This window comes from Solanum lycopersicum, chromosome 8 (assembly GCF_036512215.1).
Source record: "Solanum lycopersicum chromosome 8, SLM_r2.1".
In the NCBI taxonomy this organism is placed as follows: domain Eukaryota; kingdom Viridiplantae; phylum Streptophyta; class Magnoliopsida; order Solanales; family Solanaceae; genus Solanum; species Solanum lycopersicum.
The window spans coordinates 64,711,447-64,738,392 of record NC_090807.1 but is presented as its reverse complement, the minus strand read 5'-3'; the positions used below and the strand labels follow the sequence as shown (position 1 = coordinate 64,738,392).

At 29.1% G+C, this 26,946-nt stretch overlaps 6 protein-coding genes across 6 annotated transcripts; 3 read left to right on the top strand and 3 right to left on the bottom strand.

Annotated features, from left to right (window-relative positions):
* Positions 1–940: 940 nt before the first annotated feature.
* Positions 941–1,639, bottom strand: LOC101250534 (14 kDa proline-rich protein DC2.15-like). The gene has a single exon (XM_004245701.5). The coding sequence runs from the start codon at positions 1,538–1,540 to the stop codon at positions 1,118–1,120; it is 423 nt and encodes a 140-aa protein (XP_004245749.1). The 5' UTR covers positions 1,541–1,639; the 3' UTR covers positions 941–1,117.
* Positions 1,640–5,391: 3,752 nt separating this feature from the next.
* LOC101250827 (14 kDa proline-rich protein DC2.15) lies at positions 5,392–6,008 on the top strand. The gene has a single exon (XM_004245702.5). It carries the CDS (start codon positions 5,451–5,453, stop codon positions 5,844–5,846), a length of 396 nt encoding a protein of 131 aa, XP_004245750.1. The 5' UTR covers positions 5,392–5,450; the 3' UTR covers positions 5,847–6,008.
* Positions 6,009–8,901: 2,893 nt separating this feature from the next.
* On the top strand, positions 8,902–9,641 carry Dea1 (arachidonic acid-induced DEA1). Its single transcript, NM_001246895.2, is given in 1 exon segment — positions 8,902–9,641. A coding segment is annotated over 1 exon segment (417 nt). The 5' UTR covers positions 8,902–8,956; the 3' UTR covers positions 9,374–9,641.
* Positions 9,642–12,384: 2,743 nt separating this feature from the next.
* Positions 12,385–13,699, bottom strand: LOC101251115 (36.4 kDa proline-rich protein). Its single transcript, XM_004245703.4, has one exon. The coding sequence runs from the start codon at positions 13,343–13,345 to the stop codon at positions 12,467–12,469; it is 879 nt and encodes a 292-aa protein (XP_004245751.1). The 5' UTR covers positions 13,346–13,699; the 3' UTR covers positions 12,385–12,466.
* Positions 13,700–15,941: 2,242 nt separating this feature from the next.
* On the top strand, positions 15,942–19,446 carry LOC101249198 (cation/H(+) antiporter 15). The gene is made up of 3 exons (XM_004246101.5): positions 15,942–16,416; positions 16,913–17,908; positions 18,034–19,446. Exons 1-3 carry the CDS (start codon positions 16,189–16,191, stop codon positions 19,315–19,317), a joined length of 2,508 nt encoding a protein of 835 aa, XP_004246149.1. The 5' UTR covers positions 15,942–16,188; the 3' UTR covers positions 19,318–19,446.
* A 2,622-nt stretch (positions 19,447–22,068) lies between these two features.
* Positions 22,069–22,979, bottom strand: LOC101251407 (14 kDa proline-rich protein DC2.15-like). Its single transcript, XM_004245704.5, has one exon. It carries the CDS (start codon positions 22,768–22,770, stop codon positions 22,330–22,332), a length of 441 nt encoding a protein of 146 aa, XP_004245752.1. The 5' UTR covers positions 22,771–22,979; the 3' UTR covers positions 22,069–22,329.
* Positions 22,980–26,946: the final 3,967 nt, after the last annotated feature.

Genomic DNA, 26,946 nt, shown 5'->3' with positions numbered 1-26,946 from the left:
TGAAGGACAAACATATAAGAAAAGCAAGGTATTTTGTAGAGCTATTGTAAACAAGTGTAGTGAATGAATTAAACAAGATATTTTATTTTTTTAGATAATGTCCAAGTAGCCCCTCAACCTATGCCCGAGATCTTAGAGACACACTTATACTATACTAAGGTCCTATTACCCCCTGAACTTATTTTATTAATAATTTTTTACCCCTTTTTAGCCTACGTGACACTATTTTGTGGGCCCAACGATGGTTGACTTTTTTTTTCAAACTAGTGCCACGTAAGCTAAAAAGGGGTAGAAAATTACTTATAAAATAAGTTCAGGGGGGGTAATAGGACCTTAGTATAGTATAAGTGTGTCTCTGGGATTTCGGGCATAGATTGAGGGGGTACTTGTGCATTTTCATTTTTTTTTTCCAGAAAATAAATAAAATAAGGTAACGATGCAATAACGCTCAATCGGTTGTTACATAAGACTTTTTGTCATTACGTAACGATGAATTTAACGATATATGATATACGATAAAATTTAAAAACAACCAAAACAAAACAAATATTATATATATTTAAACTAACAATACAATATAAACTTTTTTTCATCACATTAATAAAAAAGTTTAATTTTTTAAATATCTAAAGTTTTTATTTTAAAATATTGAGTTGATCTAATCCAATTTAATTTAACTTCAAAATTAGGTTAGGAATTCATTAAATTTTTTCGATTCAATACATTTTTATGGGTAAATTCATTTAAATTTTTTGATTCAATACATTTAAAATGCATTAACCAATGTGGTCAAGTAAAAGGTCAGACAAACAAATTGAAACGGAGAAAGTATTATCATACGAAGATTCAAAATTTTTGATCCTAGTATAGTACTACAATAGAACAGTAACATACATAAAAAGAAGAAAGTTAAGCCCATCAATATTTATAACATCAAACATTTTAACATAAACTTTAAAAGATGACATTTATTTCATGAAAAGAAGGCAATAACTATAGCCTCCCTTGTAAACAAACTAGAATACAATAAGGAAGTATACTTCCTTTTGAAAATAAGCCCACAAAACATCAAATAATACACTGAAAGAAATTGAACTATATGAATTGAAAATTTGGCTTATTTGCATTGGAAGTTCTTGGGTGCATATTTGCCACAATTGTTAAGCAACAAGCTAAGTGAAAGTGGGATATTTAGATTAATTCCCAACACATTGGCTTTAAGGGCAGTGCAAAGGCAAACAGCAGCATCAAGATCAACAAGTCCTTCAATTAAAGAGCAACACTGAGTCTTGGCTGGACTACTTCCAACAACAAGGTGCAATAAATCACCCAATAAATTGGCACAAGCATTTAGTTTTAGTGTGTCCTTTGGGCACTTACCCTTTGATGATGGGGTGGAGGGGGTAGAGGGGGTAGGGGTAGGGTGGGGTTTGGGGTGTGGGGGTGGTGGACATGGGACATAAGTGGAACTAACCATAGTGAAGAAAAGAATGTTGAATGTGAGAACAAGGGCAATTGAGTATGCACCAAACTTAGCCATTTTTTCCAAAATTAAGAAATTAAAATTAGTACTCTCAACAATTGAATGTGGCTAATTAGTAGTGAAAATGTTGTTTGTTTGGTGTTTGAGATTATGAAATGAGTGGCTATTTATAGATGGAAATTCTGATTTATTTTTTTCCAATTTTATTTTTCTATCTTTTCAAAAAATTGAGAAAGGTCCATGTGGAGACAAGGAGCTGGCAAATGCAACTTGAGATATTATTATTGTTATTATTGGATTATAAATTTATATTATTCTGGATTTTATTAGTTGTCTAATTATATGATCTTCTTCCTAAAAAGATAAATTATTTATCCTTTGAACATGGATCCCATCAAGATTAATTCTTATTACAAGTATATTTTTGTGGTTACAACATGCAAGATATGATAAATAATGACCAGTTAAAACAGTAAATTATATTGATAGTATAAAAGTTTTATGTATTATATTGTCATTTATGTAATTTTAATTAATCATTTTATCATAACTAGATATGTACTTATATGTAAATTAAACTTAGTTACCTAACACTAACAGACAGTAATTATGGCTTTAGAGCAGGATGATCTATTGTAGAGAATGACATGTATGCATGATAAATAATTAAAATTAGGAAAAATTAAGCCGTGATTTCACATATTAATAATGTGCTAATAATGAGTAATTTGCCTTATTAACAACTATCAAATGCTATTATCATGGTTCCTGTGATAAATATTTTATGCTAGAACTAGTAACGTGATTAATATAATATAATATAGATGCATGGTAAGGTGGTACGCCATTCTATTGTAACTATATTATTATTATTATTTTTTATATTACGGTCGATTTAGTTATTATTGTATATTAATTTAAAATTATTATAAAAAAATATAAATTTTAAGTTCTATATTCGTTATTAATTTCTAACAATTGAAGGCATTCTGAAATAATGTGACACTTCTCATCGCGCTCCATCGTTAAGGTATACAAAATTCAAAACTATATCTCATTAATTAGGCTTCACCTTTCAAGTCAATGCATTCATTACATTTTATTGGAAAAAGTAAATAATCTAAAATGATGTTTTCATTTTTTAAAAAAATTATCACGTTTAATTTATATTACTGAATACTTTCTTCGTTCTAAAATACTTGTTATATTTTACATTTTGAGAATCGAATAGTATGGACCTTATCAATACTATAAAATATATTTTCATCATAATGATGAAACGAATTTAATCACAACTTGTAGTATTTTTTTTCACCATTTTTGACTGTATATTTTATTATTATTATTATTATTAAATTAATTTTATTTAATATAATTTTAAAAATTAAACATGATAATTATTCTGAGACGGAATAACTTAGATAGTCCAATGTCAAATCACTTTTCTCTTTTGTGGAGAACAAAAGATTGTGTGGCGTATATATGTTCAAATTTTTAATTTTTTTAATCAATATAATTATGTTTGAAGTCAATATTAGAATCACAATATGGAAAAATAAAATTACTAGGAAAAACTATTAATATTCCTTTGGGTCAAAATATGAATGCTGATATTAATTAAGGTTCTCAAGTAATTTTATATCTATTTATAGCACAAACCATAATATGTGTGGTATTGATAGTTCGTGGCAAAAAAAGTTGAAAAATCACCGAAAATATTGACAATTTATCGTTAAAGATGCTAATGCAAAGTTATGATTGGACATGTATATTGTTAAAATATTTTCAACCTTCACAATTCATAATCACAGGAATAAATATCTTTTGATATTTGTTAAAATTTTTATTTCAGTTTAAATATAGTTCAGTTCAAGGTTCAAGTTCAACACTTTTAATTGAGATAGCTTCAATTTCATCCACGATAAATATGTAATATATACACCTATAGATGATTATTCACGTATTGAAAGTAAATCATGTAGTTATTTGTACGGATTTGAAAAATATGACGGCCTTGAACTTAATATATTCATTTCTAGAATGCATGAATTTTAGATTTTTGCATGTAAATTCATAGAAAATTTTGAAAATAGCTCCTAAAATAAAATCTTCCTATAATATGGACTTTTCTAATAGTGACAGGAATAGACACATTTTTTGTATTTAGTTCATATATTCAAAGTAAACTATCATGGTTTGGAAAAATAAAAATAAATTGTAGATGAATTTTGAAAATTTAATGAAAACAACTTGATCCACCATGCTATTTATTTGTTGTTTTATGCATAAACTGCGCAATAGCTGCCAAGAATTTCAACCAATTGTGACAGGACAACTAACTCATTTTTTTACTTTACTATATTTAATCTTTTGGTCTAGACAAGAGCTAGAGATTCACTATAATAATAATATTATTTATTTAACGACGAATAAATTATACCATTAAACAATAAAAAATTATGACAATTCTATTTATTGACGGATTATCAAGATATCATATTAATAATTACAAATTTTAAAGCTATTTTAAAGATCTTCTTGAATAGAATATACATGTATTAAAATTATATAGCTATAAATAATAAATATTTTCTAAAAATGATATACGCTAGGTGTTTGTTTTGATTTTTGGGCTTACTGGACTGTTTTTCATGGGCCAACTTTAGGGTCTTCATTTAAAACATAGCCGTATTATAAAATGTTTCAAGTTTAGCCAGTGGTAATTAATTTCAAGCCCTTTCTGATTGAAGTTCAAAAAATAACTCGTATCTGAAATTTAGCATCAATTTTTTTTTTTGCATGAATTTTCAGGACTATTAAAAAGGAAAAATCAGATGCTCAATATTTTCAAAGCCTCAAAGCATATTACTAATTGAGTATAGTTCATATACTTTATTATTAGTGGAAATGATTTTTACGTTATTACATCTCTTAGATAATTTTATATGTAATCATCGGTAAAAAAAAAGATAGCAAAATTTTATCCATTCGATGTTTACACCAAATCATATTATTTTATCATAGTTAAGTAATTGAACGAGATAATATATACAAACATATGACATATATCTATTGATTTGATATAAACATAGTTACCTTCTGAAACATGTTAAAGACACATAGGTGAGTATACGATTCTCCATCTAGTAATTTCCTCCTTCATTTTCCTTTCCCATTCCGCCTTCGCCTATATTTTATTTTTATTTTTAAAGAATTACATAAAATAAATGATTAAGTACCATGCCATTCTGGGCAAAAATCACGGGCTATAAAATAAATCAAATAAGATTCCTAGATTTTGGAACTCAGCTAGAGGAACATGGCAACTTGTTTTCCTTCTTCACATGTGCCTTGATGCTTCCAAGATCTACAAAAATATGCTACACTAATTCTTAGCCAGCCTAAATTCCTGACCTTTTTACATTTAGATTTCCGCATGTGTTTGATATCTGTATTAGGACATGATTAAATCTGAGTTCGCTCGTTGAGTTGAGTTGAGGTGGGAACGTGGCATTGGGGTACCGATATTTTATTTTCTGAGACTCAAACCTAATTAAGATCTCTAAATAAGGATGGAGCTAACACATCTAGGACAATTAAAGTTTGTGGGTTCAACATTTAAAGTTATTTTTATCTTTGAACTCATTATATCAGTTCATACTTACTTTTTATTAAAAAAATCATTAATTTACTCATAATTATATACATCGCAACCAAAAAATATCGGATTTAGATAGATGAATCCCATAACGAAGTGTTGCATATATACATCCATTTCTGGTGAAGGAATCTCAATCATTCCATCACAATCCATGTTGGTTATTATCCTGACTTACAGATGGTTAAAAATATGTTGTTCTTTTCATTATTTTAATCTCCTTTCCTTATACATGAACCCTATAAAAACCAAACCACATTAATACATTCTTCATCATTCCTCTAAATATCACATTAAATCAATTGGAAAATGGCCAAGTCATCACTTGCTCTTTTTCTTGTATTCAATGTTCTTTTTTTCACTATGGTTAGTGCATGCTACACTTGCCCTGGCCCAATTAAACCAAATCCAAAACCAACACCAAGTCCATCTCCTAATTCACAAACCAAATGCCCAAGAGATGCTTTGAAATTAGGTGTTTGTGCTAATGTGCTTAATGGTTTATTAAATGTAACACTTGGAACTCCACCTGTAAAACCATGTTGTAGTCTTCTTGGAAATCTTGTGGATTTGGAAGCTGCTGTTTGTCTTTGCACTGCACTTAAGGCTAATATTTTGGGGATTAACCTTGATATCCCTATTTCACTTAGCTTACTTCTTAATGTTTGTACTAAGGAGGCTCCAAAGGGATTTATTTGTTCCTAAATGACTTTTAATTACTTGTGTTTGCTTCTTGATTTTCATTTGTTCCCACATTGTCTATGGGGTTGATTTATTTTCGATTTTTCATTGTTGGAATTAAATGCGCGATTTGTGCTATTAGTGTTTGTACGTCCTGTTGAATTAATATATTTCTAATTCGTATTACCTTATTATAGTTCTCACGGGGATTTTCCCCCCGTTACTTATGATATGCTCGTTTTCTCTTACTTGTCCAGTACTTTGGAAAACAAATATTCACTTTTACTCGTATATTTAACATATTAAGAAAAAATAATTTCTTTCCCCTCATTTTACCTCAGTATACATTACTTATTTTCAAATTATTTTTTAAGATCTAATATTGAACGTCTATGATAAAATACTCTTTTATTTCTTAAAAGGACGTAAAAATTTTAAAATAAACAAATAAAAGTAAACGAATGTTTATTTCGTTTACTTGATAAATAAGAAATTTACTAAAATTGTTAGTGGGAGGGAAAAAATGGACTTGCTGCACCTAGTTCGTACTTAATTACGTCAAAATCACATGAGTTTATAATAGTTATTAAATAATAAATTAAAGTAAGAATATTTATTAATTTAATTTATATAGTATAATGTAACAACCGCACGGGAAGAGTTAGACGTATTTCACTGAAATTAGAAATAGTTGATTCAAACTTTTTATTTATATTAAGAAATTTATCTAATATAAATATAAACAAAATTACATGCCAATAATTACTGATATATATCATCGCGCAATAACAATATCTCTTTTTAATCTGCTTTTATTGTCTGATATAGTTGTTGATGAGACTTCATAGTATTTATGAGTTTTTTTGGTTTTCACAAAATTTAACAATTAGAGTTAATTAATATATTATTTAACAAAGATTAAAAGTATTCATTTTTGATAAATTTAAACGATGAAAACTACTCAAAAATATGTTTAAGCGACTAGTCGTATTTTTGTAGTTTTTGTCGTGTGTAGATTATTGTGTTTTCGATTTCACTTATTTTTTTTGTGTTTGTTAGTATTCCTTTTTTATAGATTCACCGTAACAAAAATAACTTTTAGCGACAATAAAATATATATACATTAACAAAGAGGTATAAAACATATATCAACTTTAATTAATTGTCATTCGATTAAATGTTGCTAAAGAAATTAATATAGGAGTGTTATTTGCCGCTAAATATACATTTTTAGTGACAGTTAAGCTAGTGCCATGAATTAATTATCACTAAAGATCATTTTTTAATATAGTGATTATTACGGTTTTTCTTATTACTAACTATGCATTATTCATTGTTTTCTTCTTTCTTTTCTTAAATTCGATATATTTCAGTCAATAATCTTTCGAAAACAACCTCTCTATCTCCGCTATATTCATTGTTTTATTCTAAAGTGTGGGACCTTTGGTACCTTCCTATTATGTCCGTGACTCGATAAAGTCCTTAGATTCCCACTACACCTATCAAAAGATGCAAGTTGAGCCATATAATTCAACAAAGAAATGACTATATTTTCGACTAATTATATAATTATTCTATTTTCCCAGATTTAACTAACACAAAAATCCAAATATTAGAAGCACAAATTATGCTAAACCTATTCTCATTTGTTGATCTAAATCAAGGGAATTAAATGACTAAGCATAATTTGACCTCATCTTTGCCTTTTAGGTAAAAGTGACAATCTTACAGAATTTAAGATAAGCAATTACAATAATACAACCTAGAAAAAAACAAATAAAAACAATAATTAGAGAAAAAAAGTTACTATATGCAATCATGCATCTCTTTAATTAACTTTAATCAAATGTCACTTCTCTTTAATTTAACCATTTTTGGTACTTCTAGTGGAAGAATATTGTACAAGACATAAGCAAAGAAGAATTAAACTTAATCTTACTTATGGCAAGGCTATAGATTAAATCAACAAGGCCAAAAAAAATTTTAATCCCGATCCATGCCGTAACATTATTTTAAATCCATTCAATTAATAATGAAAGAGAAAAACTTCAAAATCAATAAAAAAAAATATATACATTAATATAACTACACAAAGATGAAAAAAGATTCAACGACTGACAAATTTTATCGCTAAATAACAAAAAAGTTCATCTTTAAATCATTTTAACGAGGGATTAGCAATGGATATAACATGTTAGTTATATCGGCTATTTAGAGACTGTTTAACCATGCATAAATTTGGCAGATAATTCTAATTATTTTAATTTTTTATGTTAGTGACGTTCACTCCAAAATATTGTGGAGAAGTAGAAAAATAATAATACAAGAAACAAATTAACTTTAAATGCTCATATATTTAAGGTAAAACGGTGTTTAACTTAATTGAAACCAAACTAGGACTTTATATATATTTTAGAACACATAAATCTGAAATAGCACTATCAATTCCTTTTTTCATTTTTCGTTGCCACTAACTAAAAATTTTTAATTTTAAGAACGAAATTCTCTTATAGTTGACAATATTAGTCTATATACTAAGTCAATAGCTTATAATTTATATAATTAATTAACATTAAAACATACGAATTAGTTATAAAAGTTACGACTAGTAAATATGAAATTAGCCACGAAATTTGTCATCCTATAATTCGTCGCTTATCCATAGCTAAATAGGATTAGAATAATTTTTTTTTTACTTAGCTTAAAAATTTTATCTGCTACTAATTTTTTATATATACTTAAGTAGATTTATCACTAATCTGTCACTAGATAGCTCATAGCTAAGTGGTAATTGGCATAGCTCATAGGTAGATCTAGTAAAGTTACAATTTTCATGTTAAATATGCAAATTTATTTTCTTATATTTTGTCCATTATACGTGTAGACTGGCGAGGAACATGGCAATTTGCAACACTTCATGTCTATAATGATATATACATTTTAAAGAGATTTGAATAATTATCTATGCTTGTGATGCCAGCTAAAACTTAATTTTTGTATTATTTATTGTATATTTACATGACCATGATGTTTAATTTTGCAATCCTATAAATAGCCACCTCCTATAATCTTTTTCAATATCAACTAAAGCCATAAACAAATACTTTAAAAAACTTCTAAAGTTAGAAAATACTATGGCTTCTAAGAGAACTACTTCCCTTGCTCTTTTTGTCCTTGTGAACCTTCTTTTTTTCACTCTTGTGAGTGCATGTGGCACTTGTCCAGGTCCTAAACCAAAGCCAAAGCCAAAGCCAAAGCCAAAGCCAACCCCGAGCCCTAGCTCAAAAGGCAAATGCCCTATTGATACACTAAAATTAGGTGTTTGTGCTAATGTTCTTGGAAATTTGCTTGGAGTAGTACTTGGAAATCCACCAAAGAAACCTTGTTGCTCTCTAATTGAAGGACTTGTTGATCTAGAGGCTGCTCTTTGTCTTTGCACTGCCATTAAAGCAAATATTCTTGGGATTAACCTAAATGTCCCTCTTTCTCTAAGCCTTCTTCTTAATGTTTGTGGCAAAAAAGCTCCATCTGGCTTTCAATGCCCTAAGTGAACAAACAAACAATAGCTACTACGTCTCAGTCCCAAATAAGTTGGGGTCAGCTATATGAATGTTCATTCTATCACTACTATATAGTTTGATTTGAGTTTTTTGGATTTTTAATTTTGTTTTGCTTATGAGCAATGTTCAAGTGTGTGGTAACTTCTTGTTTCCTTTGTAGCTTGAAATAAGTAATTCCTATTTTATTTCCTAATGTACTTTTTGTACTTCACAATATATAGAAGTCTATTTTGTGGTAAAGGTTATTATTTTTCTTTTGTATCCCCTTATGTCAATTTTTTAAAAAATGTGTATTGTCATATTTATTTAATTCTCTATTCATATTTCTAATTGGAGTTATTAATAATAAATATACATTTTTAGTCGGAAAATTTGACCAGAATTGAAGAATGATAAAATAACATATTTCACACTATGTTGTTTTACCTTTTTGAACATTTATACTATTTTAATTTTAATATCTTTTAATTATTAAATAGAAAAAAGATCTGTTTATTTTAAAATAAAAAAGATATTATAAACTTTTTCCAATTTCAGACCAAATTATAACAAAATTTTTTAGTCATTTAACATTACCTATTAATAATACTATTTATAATCAACAACACTGTCACCTCTATCAACTATATACTTAATTTATTGAGATAATTGAAAAACACAAACTTTTAAGTGATTAATTACTCTAAAACAAGCAGTAGGATAGATCCAACTTCAATGAGTACATATTAATAAACAAAGCTAGCTAGCTTACACATTTAGTAGAACTCAATAATATAATTTAAATTTAGATATTTAAAGATATTCACTTAATACGTATAAATAAATAATTTGTCTTCAATCCATCTCGGTTGGAGATTCGTACGTACTAGCGAGAAATTTCATGACTACGACCTAGATTTCAACCAAACAACAATATGGTCTACCGTACCGTTCGTAAGTTTAAACTAGATCTCATACTTTTTTTATTTATTTTTATTTGTCTATTTTAGACTTTGCATACATTTTAAGAATAATGATCAATCCAAATATTTTAAATATTTTGGTATTGGATTTTTAAAAAAAGATTTAGAGAATAAGTAGTTAATTAATGCTAAGGGTAAATCATATTTATTTTTTTTTAAAAAATATTTTCTCTTGATACATTAAAATGACAAGTAAAAATAAATAATTATTTTTAAAATAATAGATAAGTAAAATTGAACAGAGAAAGTTGTAAATGATTATTTTTTTGATTGTCCGTTATAAATTATTTTTGTTTTATATATCTTGTATAAGATTATTTTTTTCAACATAAAGATCTGTAAATAACAAATAAAAGATATTTACAAAGTTATTTTTTTTCCTATTTAAATAGGGAGTCATAGTTTTTCTACAGTTTTAGTACCTACGAATAATTACGATGGGACTAGATTGAATTAATAAATAAAATGTTACAAAAATAACTCGCCCAAAGGTTTATCTTATAATAATGTATCACAATCCGATCGGCACGACAAGTTATTTTTCATTAATCTGCTTTCAATTTTTTTTTATCAAATTAAACTAAACTAAATAAATAAAAAATAATAAGAAAAGACTTTTTAAATATAGTATTATTGACTATATATATCAAGACAAATAAATTAAAAAACTCAAATACTTTTCATGTTTTGATAAGTTCTTTTATGAGACTATGTGCAACCCAATTTAGTCAAAGTTTTTACTTTTATAAATATGCTATGCCCAAAATTATCTGCCAATGTAATTTTCAAACCTAAATAAATGTAAATGTATGTATATATTTTCGTTTAACTCTCATATGTCGTTAGTAATCTTAATCTTCTTTTTTATTTACTAGTACACTTCGCGCTATAATTAAATAAGACCTAGGAAGTTTGCCTTCACCCTTCAATGAAAGTTTATGCTCTATCATTGACACGTGATAAAAGTATATTTTTTTACGTATATATAATAGATACTGAATTTCCTACAATTTTCTATTTATATCTTGAAACTTTTAATAAAATTTTTGATTCTGCCACCGATATGAGTTAAACAATTGGTTATGCATGGTCTAAATTTGACAAAGGCTCATGCTCTTATGTCCTTTTTTTTTTTGGGTGGGGAGAGTAGACCTTAGAAAGTGATATTTTCATAAACGGGACCAATGTGCTTTTGGTAGAACTATAATTAGCCACAAGTATAGTTCATGCACTATATATATATATATATATATATATATATATATATATATATATATATATTACAAATTGTAGGTGGATATTTATCTTTAGACTTTAGTAATTGATCTTGACGTCCAACATTCTTTTTCGTCTTTTCCCTTGTTTTACTTTCTTTTTACGCGGTTCCACAATTTGGCCACTTGAAGGCTAAAATTACGATTATATTGAATGGGGTCCAACTAAATTATCATGATATTATAATTATTAAAATTAATTAATATCATTTAGGAGATGGAAAAAGTATTTTTAATTTGAATTATATAGGATGATATATTATTCTATGATTAAGTAGATTAGATTAAATCTAAATTGCATTTGATTGATAGTATAAATTTATATGGTTAAGTGTCAACCAAATGCAATATAAATTTTTATCTCATGCGTAATTATAGGATATCCGACCTTAGCCAGCACCAAACGACATCTAATTGACATATATATTATTTTTGCTGGAGAAGTGATGAATTTCAATTTTTGCAACTTTGTTTGTTTGCAATGTTTTTCCAGTTCAAAACGTGAAAAACTACCAAAAAAAAATTGCAAATATTGTAGTTCACTCAAAACGAATCTTACTACTATAATATACTAGATTCAGCTGTTTATCGCTTTGATTAGCTTTGGTGTGATTGAGTTACGAAAAATTTGAGAGAACTAAACATAAGAACCCACGCCAATATTATTGTCAAGTTAATTTCTTGAACCAAATTTTGTGGGAGCAAATTAAAGTACCAAAACATAACAAAGACACAATTTTTTTTTTTTCAAAAAAAAGATGAAGACTTAGGAACTCATAATTATTTGCATTTTTTTACCTCTTACAAAATATTACAAACAAAAGACCAAACATAACCTAGTAATTAATTCAAACAAGAGGAGGACAAACAAAACCAGGAGGAGGAGTTAAACCACATGTTGCAAGAACAGAAAGTGCTAGTGGTAGGAAAATATTTAGGTTTAGAAGTTTAAGCCTTATAGTTGTGCATAGACAAATAGCAGCTTCTAGCTCTAGCAATCCTTGTAATACTGGGCAACAGATATGTTCCACTGGATTACCTATCCCAATATGTACTAATCCTCCAAGTACATCAAGACAAAGCCCAAGTTTCAATGCATCTATAGGACACGTGGCGGGTGGAGGTGGAACAATACCAGGTATGCCTCCACCTCCACCTCCGCCAGGTGGTGCACCTCCACCAGGAGGTGCGTAAGGAGGATACCCGCCGCCACCACCACCACCACCAGATGGTGGTGGAAATCCACCTCCAGGAGGATTTGTTATTGGTGGGAAAATACCGGGAGGGTTTATGATTGGTGGAATAATGCCAGGTGGCCGTGTGATTGGAGGGATTATGCCAGGTGGATTGACAATAGGCGGTAAAATGCCAGGTGGCGGGCGAGTGATTGGAGGTGAAATGCCAGGTGGATGAGTGATAGGAGGTGACACGACAGGTGGCGGAAAGACGATAGGTGGCAAAACCCTAGGTGGTGGCCCACCATGATGAGGTGGTGGTTTGGTGGTCGGTGGGTGTGGACGTGGAGTTGATGGTGGAGGGCGGGGCCTACTGGGGGACTTAGGTGGATGAGGGTGATGATGTGGCGGGTGCGGAGCACCGCCAGGTGGACTGGGTCGTTGATAAGGAGGAGTACATGGGCATTGATCAGCATAAGTTGGTGGTAACAAACACATTGACATGAAAATCATACAAATGAACAACATTGCTGAAATCTTTGATGAACCCATAGCTATTTTCTTTTTCCTTACGAAAAAATTATTGTTTAACTCTTTAATTATTTCATTTTTTTTATAATGTTATGTTGTTGAATTTTGATATATACTATAGTTTTTATAGATGTATTGTATGTGTAACCCGTGAAGAAATTAATTTTATGAGAGAGCAACACGTATGTGGAGGATTTCCAAAGTGATTAGGTGTATTGTAAAACTGAAATTGGTAGCTTTGGATCTTTGTTTGCAAACTTCAATATCCAATCCGTGAATTCTGATTATATAGTCCGTGAATAGTCTTTTTCTTTTTTCTTTTTAAATGTGTCCAATTTTGCACACATTTTAAGGCACTTCACTTGTATAAATTCATTTAGTGTGATCGATAAAAAAATTAATATAGAAATAAGTCTTTAGTATCCTCGTTATATATTGTGTTTTGAAATCTATTTATATGTTGAGTACCTTCATATGCTAAGTTTGAAAGGGAAAATTCAATCTTCTTTATCGGTTGATTTATAAATTTTAATGATTTTAAATTTAAATCGTGAAAATAAAAAAAATGTAATTGTAAGTGTAGCCCTGATAATAGGCTTTATAATTATGTTCAATTTTAATTTAATCTAATCTCCATATTTTAATATAATTATTTAACATGTGATAGGAAAACAAAAAAGAAAAGAAGTGAATCTTCTTTTTCTATCATGCAAGATTTTCTCCACCTAATGTAAAGTATTAGCATAAAATCTCAGACTAATTGAAACTTTATTAAATTGTCTTATAGCTAGCTTGCTGGCAAAATAAACATATAAATATAAAAAAGAGTAAATAGTTGATTATTTGTCTAGTTCATTTTATCACAATTCATAACGAAGACGAAGAGAGAATTTTAATTTTATCATTTCTGATTCTAGTATATGAAGTTACTGAGATTTAACTTAATGATTTATATATATATTTAGTGATGTTCTTCTAGAGAAATAGTAATTTTAAATCGCAACTATTGAATTCGATCGAGCTCGTAAATTAGATTCGGTAACTCCGCCTTGCACCAAAGGCATCATGTGAACCTTGTTTTGATTTCTTTCACTTCGAGGTTTCAGACTGGCAAAGGGACCAAACAAAGAAACTTTTATTTTAGCTATTACAACAAAGACAAATAAGTATGAAAATATATAAATTTAAACATTACATATATTTGTTAGTTTGTTTACATTTTATTTTAAGTTTGAAGACATTGATTCATAGTCACGATACAAGTTTTTATAACTTTAGCATACAATTTGATGAGAAGAAAAATAGGAGTATGTTTTCATATGGAACTATTTTAGCGTGAATTTATTTTTTATCATACATTTTTCAATCAATTAATTTAATAAACGAAGAGAAAATCATATTTTATAGCACAAATTTCGTACCGATTCACGAAGAGCAAAAAGTGAGGTAACTTACATCTCAAAGAAATGATTGGTAAGCTCAATCATCAATAAAGGAAAAGATCGGCAATGCATAATCTCTTGATCCATTACAGGAATATCTTTTTCTAATGTTACTAAAGTTGTCATCAATTTAGTTGAAAAATGGTCCTTCATCTCTTTTTATATAATTGATTAAAAGATGTATAGAAAGTACTATTTATATCCTATCTTCTCATAATTAATCACCATCCACATAATTAAATATCACCGTAGACATTGAAATTTTATAAGACTCTAGAAGATGCGTTTAATTTGAATTGAGATTTTATAAATTGTGTTCAACTCAGATAAGGATTCTTGTAAGCTACTTAACCCTAAATCCTAGTTTATGCCTATATAAAGGGGTACTAAATTTCTTTAAAAGGCATCTCGAAAAATCCACAAAGAGATCAAGATCTCGAATACTCCACAAATTGATGGATTATTCATATAGAGAGGTCAAATATAAACCATCCTAATTCGAGAAATACGCCACTAACGGCCCTCGAATCATGGACAAATCATCTTAGAGAGTAGAATCAAGGGAGGAACTGATTTGTACTCACAATCTTAATGAATAACATCACGTTTCTTCATATTTTATTTGTATGGTTTATTTATTTTCCATATGTTTAAAATTTGTCGCAAACAATCATCTTCGTAAGCGAAATCAAAATTAAAGTTTGAGCATCTCATAGTCACTGCTTTACAACTGAATCGGATTGATAAGTTAAGATACATAATACATATATATTTATTTAAATTTCTAGTAAAAATACAGGGTCTATTAAAAAGCTAATGAATTCGTCCGAGCCCACAAACCTCCACCTAACTTCGCCTCTGATCATCTTAACCAACCATATTCTTTGTTTTGAACTAATTAATTGACAATTATGGATAAAATAACTAATGACTTATATCTTGTTGGACAATATCATGTTGGGTCTAAACAAAAGTTTCACATTAGTTATTTAAATTATTCCCTAATTAGTCCAAATAACAGTTTTTTGGAGTCACTAAATGTTAGTCTCACTTTCAACAATCCTGCTACTTTCAAGCATTTTTGTGGTTTACATTTGCTACTGTTCCCATTTTTGTAGTTACTATATTTTTAAGTTTACTTTCTTAGCCTAACAAATCCAAGAATATAATTAAAAAATTCAACTTTCTTTCCCTCAAAAATTTATCCTAAACAATTTTCTGTTTTTCTCACTTTTCTCTTTCTTGTTGAGCTAATTGACAAGCACTCGAAAACATCCTTGCATGGCAATCATTATTGTTAGATGTCGTAGCAGAGCTAGAAATTTTAATAAGAAAATTCAAAAGGCTACAAAAAAATCATACGTGTGATTTAAACCTGTAACCTAATTAAGTACGATAATTTTTGAGTCACGTTTGATCAATATGGCGGAAGAGATAATAATAACGAACGCGGAAAATAAAATCGATGATGCGATAGTATGTTACGCACCAACGATGATCACTACGAGTGGAATATGGCAAGGTGATAATCCACTTGATTATTCATTGCCACTCTTTATTGTGCAATTGACATTGGTGGTTGTCATCACTCGACTACTAGTTTTTATCTTGAAACCTATTCGTCAACCTCGTGTTATTGCTGAGATTCTTGTAAGTGATTTATACAATTCTTTCTAAGATTTAACTATATGATTGCAATTTCAAGTTTTTCATTATTTGTCAATGTACATTGGTTTATAAGTGGAACGCCTTGGTGCTATGGCATAACAGTAAAAATTATTATCGTATGATCAGAGGTCATGAATTCAAAAACTTCGTGCAGAATGCAGAAGTAAAATTGCATATAGTAATAAACGAAATATGGTTCAATTTGAGAGATCATACATTTTATAACGCACTAATTTAATGGTTGTTAGACCAATTACAATTGTATTTTTGTTAGTGGTCAAGATAATCTTTTTCTTGGATAGTAATAAAATAATCAATGATCATATGAATCGTCTTTCGTGCTAGACCGGATGGATATTCAATGATCATATCAATATAAATGAGTCGTCTTTCTGCTAAACATAATGGATTGAATTGGATAATTGTTGTTATTATATACTATGGTCATAGACTAATCTTGTGCAAAAAATGATGGCAGGGTGGTGTAATTTTGGGTCCATCAGTGTTGGGGAGAAGTAGCACATTTGCTAATACAATATTTCCTCAAAGAAGTGTTATGGTACTTGAAACAATGGCAAATATTGGTCTTCTTTACTTCCTATTTCTAATAGGAGTAGAAATGGACATTGCTGTTCTTCGTCGAAATAGTAAAAAATCATTGCTTATAGCTATAGCAGGGATGGTATTGCCATTTATAATAGGAAGTTCATTTTCCGTCTTATTGCATGATAAGTCACAAAACACAAAAGAAGAAACTTTCGTTCTCTTCCTTGGCCTCGCGCTTTCTGTTACTTCATTTCCTGTTCTTGCTAGAATCCTCGCGGAACTCAAACTTATCAACTCTGAAATTGGGAGAATCGCCATGTCTGCTTCACTCATTAATGATATGTTAGCATGGATTGTCTTAGCTTTTGCAATCGCCTTTTCTGAGAACAAAGACATGAGTATAGCTACTCTTTGGGTGATCCTATCAAGTATTGCATTCATTTGTGTTTGTTTTTTCGTCATTAGGCCATTGATTGGAAGGAGAATAAGTCAAACTCCAGAAGGCGAATCGATTAGTGAGTTCAACATATGTCTCATTCTAACAGGAGTTATGATATCTGGATTCATAACTGATGTTATTGGAACACATTCTGTTTTTGGTGCTTTTGTGTTTGGCTTGATCATACCTAGTGGTCCTCTTGGTTTAACACTTGTAGAAAGGCTAGAAGACTTCGTATCGGGCCTTTTGTTACCTCTTTTTTTCGCCATTAGTGGTCTCAAAACAGAGATTTCTGCTATTGATAGTGTTGCAACATGGGGAGTTTTGTGTGTTGTTATATTCTTGGCTTGTGCTGGTAAAGTTATAGGTGTTGTCATTGTAACACTCTATTACAAAATGCCATTTTATGAAGGCCTTTCTCTTGGTCTTCTCATGAATGCTAAAGGCCTTGTTGAGATGATTGTTCTCAATGTTGGTAAAGACCAAAAGGTAATCAACATATACCCCTCTCTCTCTCTCTCTGTCTCAGTTTACGTGACACACTTTCCTTTTTAGTCCGTCCCAGAACACAAATTTTCAAAATGAGAGTACTAAATACATACATGTAAATGCAGGTTCTTGATGAAAAATCTTTTGCTATAATGGTGATTGTAGCAATTGGCATGACTGCAATCATCACTCCTATTGTGACAATAGTCTACAAACCATCAAGAAATTTCACCCCATATAAGAGAAGAACAGTTCAGATAACAAAGTTGGATAGGGAATTTCGAGTGCTCGTTAGCATCCACACACCTAAAGCAGTTCCAACAATCATAAGTCTACTTGAAGCATCATGTCCAACGAAGAAATCACCGTTATGTATATATGTCCTACACCTTGTAGAACTTACTGGTCGCGCATCTGGAATGCTTATTGTTCATAACATGCGTAAAATAGGAAGGCCAGCTATGAACAGAACACAAGCTCAATCTGATCATATCATCAATGCATTTGAGAACTTTGAGAAAAGTGCAGGATGCGTCTACGTGCAGCCTCTCACTGCAATCTCCCCTTACTCCACTATGCATGAAGACATTTGTGTTTTAGCTGAGGAGAAACGTGTGGCACTAATCATAATCCCTTTCCACAAGCAACAAACGGTTGATGGTGGACTAGAAACTACAAATACATCATTCCGAACAATTAACCAGAATGTATTAGCAAATGCACCTTGCTCGGTTGGGATACTAGTAGATAGAGGCTTAACAAGATCAACAGCGAACCAAATTTCACACCATGTTGCAGTGTTGTTCTTTGGAGGACCAGATGATCGCGAAGCATTAGCTTATGCTTGGAGAATGAGTGAACACCCCAACCTTAACCTAACAGTTATGCGTTTCCTCCCTGGTGAAACAACCACTGAAGCAAGTAGATCAGACTCAACAAGCAACAAGAATGACTATAGTGTACTAACAGTTGAAACAGAACGCGATAGGGAAAAACAGCTAGACGAGGAATATGTAACAGAATTCAGGACAAAAACAGGAAACGATGGATCAATAGTATACATTGAAAGAATAGTGAATCATGGAGAAGAGACGGTAGCAGCCATAAGGTCAATAGATAACTCACACGACTTGTTCATAGTCGGTAGAGGACAAGGGACTAGCTCCCCGTTAACAGCAGGGATAACTGATTGGAGTGAGTGCCCTGAGCTAGGTGCCATTGGAGATCTCTTAGCATCATCAGATTTCGCGATGAAAGCTTCAGCATTAGTGGTGCAACAATATGTAGGTATAGGATCCGGGGATCCATTGATCACTCCGGATAGTCCTAGCGTGCATTATCAACCCTTCAACCTCGATCATTCAAGTCATAGGTCACAACAATTACCCCAATTTCATTCACAACAATGAAAATATCAATTTCTTTGTTACCTATTCATGAATTTTGTTAATTGTAAAATGTAGCCTTTTTATGCTTCCTACTCTACACATCAATTGTAAGAGTAAAAGTGAAGATAATCATAGTAACCCTTTTGTTACATTATCAAAGTTCAAACTAGTTTTCATTTATCTCGATGAGTATATTCACTTTATTAAATTGAGTACTAACACATATGACTATGATAAGATTTTAAAAAAACGACAAACGAATTCAGTAGTTAAATAATATCTTTATTATCGTAGTTGATCTATATAATATCTTTTATGAACAGTTTTTTTTTTAAGATAGAAATAAAATCTACTTATACTCATCGATAAAATTACATTAGATATATTATTGTTGTTATCGTGGTTTGCCGACCTAAATACTGTACTCAGCTTGAAATAATTAGCATAGTAAATTTCATAATTTGGCTGTTTTGGTTGGCGTTTACTTATAAAATAAGATACTACTATACAAAAAATAATTTAATCATCGACAAAACTTCACATGTGAACCTAATCAATCGACAAGCTTGAGGCATCATTTATGGACTTTTTTGTCATCAAGAATTTGTTTTTGTGTTCTTAATTTTTTGGAATTTAATTAAACTTTCAAATTTTCACTTAATTAATTAGTCCATCTCTCAGCATCATGTCCCTCTAATTTCATCTGAATTTAATTTATATACACTGTTAGTGTAAAGAGAATCAACTGTAATATTTTTGAACCCTTAATTTTAATTTTTGTGATATAATAATTTTATCTTCAATTAAGTTAAAATGTATGTTTTAGTCCCTTAATGAAGGAAATATGTATATTTAGATATTTTTTATAATTAGAATTATATTACCATCATTTATAAAGTTATAGTAAAAACCTAACATAACATATGCATGAACAATTAAGTGGTGCAATTGTTCATAATTATGATAAATTTTTGAATATTTCACAAACAAAAAGATCAAAAGTGCACATTTTTTACTTAATTAAGAATTAAGAGTATTTCCTCAAATATCACAAGACTAAATTAGAATTTATCAAATAATTGAGGGACCAAAAAGTTATTAGACCGTATAAAGATATTTATATATCAATCTCTTAAAAATTGTGAAATTTATAATCTTGACAACAAAATTTAAAAAAATTGTTATAATAAATAAACGTGATATGATATTATAAAAATTCTTTAGACCGTATAAAGATATTTATATATCAATCTCTTAAAAATTGTGAAATTTATAATCTTGACAACAAAATTTAAAAAAATTGTTATAATAAATAAACGTGACATGATATTATAAAAATTCTTTAGACCGTATAAAGATATTTATATATCAATCTCTTAAAAATTGTGAAATTTATAATCTTGACAATAAAATTAACAAAATTGTTATAATAAATAAACGTGATATGATATTATAAAAATTCTTTACATTGACGATATATCTCTAACTTTTATTGCCTTCCATAACAACTATTTTATGTTATAGAGCATTAATTAAAATTGTCATGTAACGTTATAGATCGACAAAAGTTTCACAATACTAAATTGTGGTCCTATATAATATGTTAATATATATATATATATACTAACAAACATTTTGTGTAAGTGTGTTTAAATCTAGAACTTACTTAAAATTGTGGTTTCCTTTACCATCCATGTGTCATTTCCACAAAACATGAAGATAAATTGAACATACATGGAGTACATTTTTTTTTTAAAAAATTATCTAAACAATTTGCAGGATATTCACTATGATTTTTTTTTTTAAAAAAAAACAATAATTATATTCATAAGATAATTTGAGATCTGGTAAAACTCGAACGATGATATAATAGCGTAACGATAATTAAGATAGAAAACAGGTTGAGAAAGTTTATGACTTCCTAGCAATAGACTTATTAAGAGGTAAAATATCGATGAAATGTACGTATTTTTAATCAGATATTTGGATCAGATTCTTGAAAAATATAAAGTACTTTTTGATAAAAAGTAGTCGCAAAACCAAAAGTACTAATAAGTGGACTCAAATAAAAACTACTCTAAAATAGTTTCTTTTTATAAAAAAATGAATTTGACGAGATATATATAAAAAAAACGCAATAAGAAACTGGTATATACAAATTTTTCGATGAATAAGTTTTGTTATTGATAGAGAATACTTTAGTATTTATTATAGAATGTTCGATGTAAATTTAAATTAATAAATAATATCCATAATGTAATTAGTTTTGAATTTTGAGCTGTTTTTGCATTGGAATATATAGAGGAAATTAAGACGCAATTGTCTTTTCAAATTAAGTCTTTTATGGTCAGAATTTTCGTATTTTCATTGATGTTAGTATTAAAATTTTTAATTTTTTAGTCAAAATTTAATTTCTACCTTGTAATCGTTTTCCTTGACCCTCAAACTTCTAGAAAAATATATGAGCTCTCGTAATAGTTATGATTTCGATAAAATTTAATAATTTCAATTCAAACTTTATAAATAAATACTTAATTTATTAATCAATCATATTTTGTCATATCAAGAGTTTAACTAACATACGTCAATGATATAATTAATGAATAGTTTACGCTATATGATTATTTTTATTTGGTATAACATATGTATTTTTATCTTATTTTCAAGATCACGTATCTCTCTATTTACCATATATATTATGTGTGACCTAATAGACTTATATTATAAATATTTTCTTATACTATAAGCTTAAAAATAAAAAATGCATCATCGTATATAAACTCCACAAATATATTTCATTTATCACTCATGATTAAAATGGAATCATACAACAAAAGAAAACCAACACTATTGCCTTCCATCTAACCAATCACATATAGTAACTCCTTTGAAAATAAACAAATATATAAGCATACAAAACACCAAACACACACACACACACACTCAAACAAAAAGAAACAAAATACACTATATGAAAGTGGATTTTTTTTTTTTTTTTTGCAAAATGGAGAAATTTGTCTATAGCATAATAAATTAACATTGGAAGTCCTTAGGGACATATTTGCCACAGTTGTTGAGTAACAAGCTTAGTGAAAGTGGAACATTTAGGTTAATTCCCAATAGATTAGCTTTAAGGGCAGTGCAAAGGCAAACAGCAGCATCAAGATCAGCAAGTCCATGAATTAAAGAGCAACATTTAGTCTTGGCTGGGCTACTTCCAATAACAAGGTGCACTAAGTCATTTAGCAAATTGGCACAAGCATTTAGCTTTAGTGTGTCCTTTGGGCACTTTCCCTTTGATGATGGGGTGGAGGGGGTGGAAGGGGTGGAGGGGGTAGGGGTAGGGTGGGGTTTGGGGTGGTGTTTGTGGTGTGGGGGTGGTGGACATGGGATATAAGTGGAACTAACCATAGTGAAGAAAAGAATGTTCAATGTGAGAACTAGGGCAATTGAGGTTGCACCAAACTTGGCCATTTTTTGAAAGTTAAAGAAATTTAACTCTCTCAACAATTGTGAAAAATGGTGTTTGTTTGGTGTTTGGAATTATGAAATGAGAGGGTATTTATAGATGGAAATGATGGATCTTTTTGGGCTATTTTTTGTCAAGTTTTGGGGAATATTTTAATGGAGAAAATTGAGTGGCCCATGTGATGTGGGGGTATTGCATAATAATGGTAAGAGAATATAAGATATTCATCTGGTCGGACTTCAACGTGGATATTGAACATTGATCGAAATATTTTTTAAGAAAAGTCTCTAGCAATATAAGTACTTTAGATCAGATTATTATACTAACATAAATCGTGATGAAATAGTAATTGATATTTCTTCAACACAAATAAAAAAAATTTGGATGTGAGTCTCGAGATAGAAAATAGTGCCTCTTCAAGAAATGAATTTTGCTATATATAGATTTAAATTTGGTCGACTTTTAATACAAATATAAGTATCAAGCGGAAAAAGTAAAAGAAAGAACATTGTGAATTTTAAACTTTGGAATTTTGTGGATTTCGTTTATCATTTTATTATTTATTTCTTGAATTAGAATAAACATTTATCCTTCTATTTTCACATGGGACTTGCATTATTTTGCTTAATGATTTGAACATCAACCTCTGTACATGTTGGACCTGTGTATCAAGATCTGAATCTCGTGATAAAGTCTTTGTGTTAGATGTTTTTAGCTCAAATTTTTGAAAAGATTTTGTGTATTCTCAATTGCTCATTACATAAATAAATTGTATTAGTATAATTTTATTAAGTGAGATCGATCTGGGAATACAAAGATTTTATTTGTATTTCTATGGCCTCCTTATATCTCAATTTGAATATAACAATCATTTGATTTGGTTCATTCGCTCTGCTTCTTCTAAAATAAAGAAAGACTGAATTCTTTCAACTTCTCTGTACGAATAGTAAAGAAGTATAAATTTGATTGGTTGTTGACCAACGGAAAGCATTGGATCAAAAAAAAGAAATACATTGTTGTAAACAATTTGTTTTATGTAATGGCCATTGATCAAATATGTCACCTTCCTTAAATCTATTCATACAAGTAGTAAGAGCTTAGACTTTGTTTTAATTGAGGCTAAAAACTTATTCACGTAATATGTATAGAAATATTTCTTATATTTGAGTCAAAAAGGTTTAATAAAAATATTTTATTACACTTTGAGATCTAATCAAAACAAACTTTATTTTAAGCGTCTAAATCAAAAAAAAAATTATAAATTTTGAAAATTCTTCGTATATTTCACTTTTTTCTTAAACTTTTATTAGTGTGCCTTTATATTAGCGGTAAAAATAACATGTCATATTTAAGACTATAACTTATAAGTGTCTTTAACCAAAAACCACACATAAATTGAAAAGATTTTTTTTTTTTTTTGCGTAGACTTTATATATGATTTTCATCATTTCTTACCTTCTATAGTTAATCAAGAATAAAGTTAAACCCCTAACTTCACATAATTTAATGACCATTCATATAATTATAATTAGAAAGAAGAAAGGGAAAAAATGTGTACGTTTTGATGCGCATAGGCATATAATATCTTTACCGTTAATTACGTACTGACCATAATGCTACTAAATTAATACATATGTTTATTTATACACTAAAATTAGTACAATTTATTACCTAAACGCTAAAGCTAAACATAAAAAATAATAGCTCCAAAAACAGCGCTAATAATTAATATTCTGTTATAAATTCATTGAATGAGTGGATAGTCTATAAAGTTGGTACATGAACAACCACCCATATTCACTAGGTTCATAACCTTTTTGGATAAGAACGTATCTATTTATTATGATACTTAATATGGTGACTTTTGGAGTGATTTCTCGTTCTATAAATAGGATTGTTCATTCACTATTGTAGGAGATACAAATGAAACTTACATACACTTGAATAAGAAGAAAATTCCCTTCTTCTATCTACTTCTCTTGTCTTATTCTCTTTATGATTATAATCTTATGAGCTTGATAACATATAAAGACTAAATATCACGCATTTATGAAGTGATGATATCACGAATAATTTTTGTGGGTTCAGTGTTTACTATTTTTAGCATATTTTTACTCTTATAAATTAATAATCCAATATTTATATACACATACATTATGTTTATCATATCAAAAATATTGAATTCATCTTGAATAAATGCTAATCGTCCAATACATTGAATATATCTATGCTTTTTGTAATAGTGGCCCTTATATATCGTATCAACATCTTTATGATAAAAAAAAAGAATTTATTTTGGTACCCTTTTTAGTATTTATACAATTCAATCAATTTTAAAGCGATAGAAATTCTTTTAATTTAGAATACCTTCGTACATATATTGTTTTTTCTTAAAAAAAATTATAGGTTAAGCACAAAGTCTACTCCCCATGAAATAAGTTGCAATGTTGTTTTTTTTAAGTCGGCTAATGGTGCTCAAATTATATAAAAGAAAAATAAAAACAAAAGGCCAAAAATATTTGACCCCATTACTAAAATCAAATCGTGGATCGGATAACTATAGACTTCATTTTCAATCAAATTAAATAGGATCATTTTATGTATATAATTAATAATTGTCGTATATTGTAAATCTCCAAATTCCTATCAATCAGATATATAAAAAGGACAAAAAAGATATAAATGCCACTTTTGATGAACTTCTAGACACGTATTGAGGTATCTTAATTATGCATGAAAACCAACAAATAGTGAATACATGTGGTTTACATTTAAATATTCAAAAAAAAAAAAAAGTTGTAAAAAAAAGTACTATTTCTAGCAATAATTCTTAAACCCGTGACTCAAAAGTCCAAAACCATGTTTATTTAATATTTAAAGTACGTATTATGAGAGATAATAAATGTCTAAATACAAGTTTAAAGAAATCATTTAATCACGTATTAGGAGCTAATAGTTTGATGATCTCATGTTTTTTTTAAAAAAAAATATAGTTCTAAAATAAAAATACGAAGCAAACAACCTCTATAGATTAGCTCAATTGACATATATTGGAGGATTAGCATCTAGGTATAATTCAAAAAATAGCCATTCTTTGATTACAAATTTAGTAGTGAAATTCCATCACCAATATCTTGGATTATTGATTACAATCGTCCTATATTTTTCGCTTATTTAAGTTTGAAATTTATGACTATGGTATTTCAACGTTAAAAGTATTTTTTTAACAAATTTTTCACAATGGCCTATTTTTTTTAAAGAGATTAGCTCTGTATAGTTTTGACCCTGTATTTTAAGTCACATCTTTTTACCTCCAAATATCGCTATGACTCTATAGAAAGGATAAAAAAAAAAGTCGAACAAATTTAAGTCTATAATATTTAAGTGGAGAAGGATATATATATATATATATATATAAAAAAAAAAAAAAAATAGGCCGATCATTCTCTAGTTTGAAAAGTTATCGTTATTTCAAAAGATTGGCTCCAGATCGATTTTCCTAGTAGATAAAGAAAAATGAAGGAAACAAAATTGAAAATCCAATTATGTGTATTTCACATTGACACTAATCAAGGGATGTGCTTTCAATTTCATTGACTATGTGCTAAAGGTGGTAGCCCTTAACAAGGGGGAAGAAAAACCACACATTCACCCAAGTTGCAACAATGCGTTAAAATTTAACGCGGAATAAAAATCTTTTTAATATATATTTTTCTAGTAAAAACAAATTAATGCATTGACTAGACTTTTGTACCCTAATTATTAGATGGTACTACTTTGTGTGGTTTATGAAATTTTGAGTAAGCTCAATCAAGGAAATATCTAAGATTTTGTAAAGACTTAAAACGGTTTACTTTGGATGTGACAAGTTAATGAGGCATGAGACTACCAACTATAGATAGTATAGTCCAAAAATAAAAAAACATCTATAATTAGCGCTAAAAATATTGAATTAGTATAAATTCAATATCGACCAAGTTGCATCTGCCCCTAACTCGTGACAGCAGCTTGTACTTTCCACTGAAGTCGGTGAAAGGGTTAAGAGTGATAAGGCATTGTTTACTAGAAAAATAATTTGACGAAGTTAGAAATTCTAAAATATTCCAAGAACACCCAACTTGAAATCCAAACGTATAAGAAAATTATATATTTAGAAATGCTTGTCATGTAGTTTGACTTTC

Excerpts from the sequence above, each read along its gene's own strand:
- LOC101249198 (XM_004246101.5), top strand. The coding sequence starts at position 16,189 with ATGGCGGAAGAGATAATAATAACGAACGCGGAAAATAAAATCGATGAT. Across the intron at positions 16,417-16,912 it reads GTGTTATTGCTGAGATTCTT|GGTGGTGTAATTTTGGGTCC; the intron begins GTAAGTGATTTA and ends AAATGATGGCAG. Across the intron at positions 17,909-18,033 it reads ATGTTGGTAAAGACCAAAAG|GTTCTTGATGAAAAATCTTT; the intron begins GTAATCAACATA and ends ATGTAAATGCAG.
- LOC101251115 (XM_004245703.4), bottom strand. The coding sequence starts at position 13,345 with ATGGGTTCATCAAAGATTTCAGCAATGTTGTTCATTTGTATGATTTTC.
- LOC101250827 (XM_004245702.5), top strand. The coding sequence starts at position 5,451 with ATGGCCAAGTCATCACTTGCTCTTTTTCTTGTATTCAATGTTCTTTTT.
- LOC101250534 (XM_004245701.5), bottom strand. The coding sequence starts at position 1,540 with ATGGCTAAGTTTGGTGCATACTCAATTGCCCTTGTTCTCACATTCAAC.
- LOC101251407 (XM_004245704.5), bottom strand. The coding sequence starts at position 22,770 with ATGGCCAAGTTTGGTGCAACCTCAATTGCCCTAGTTCTCACATTGAAC.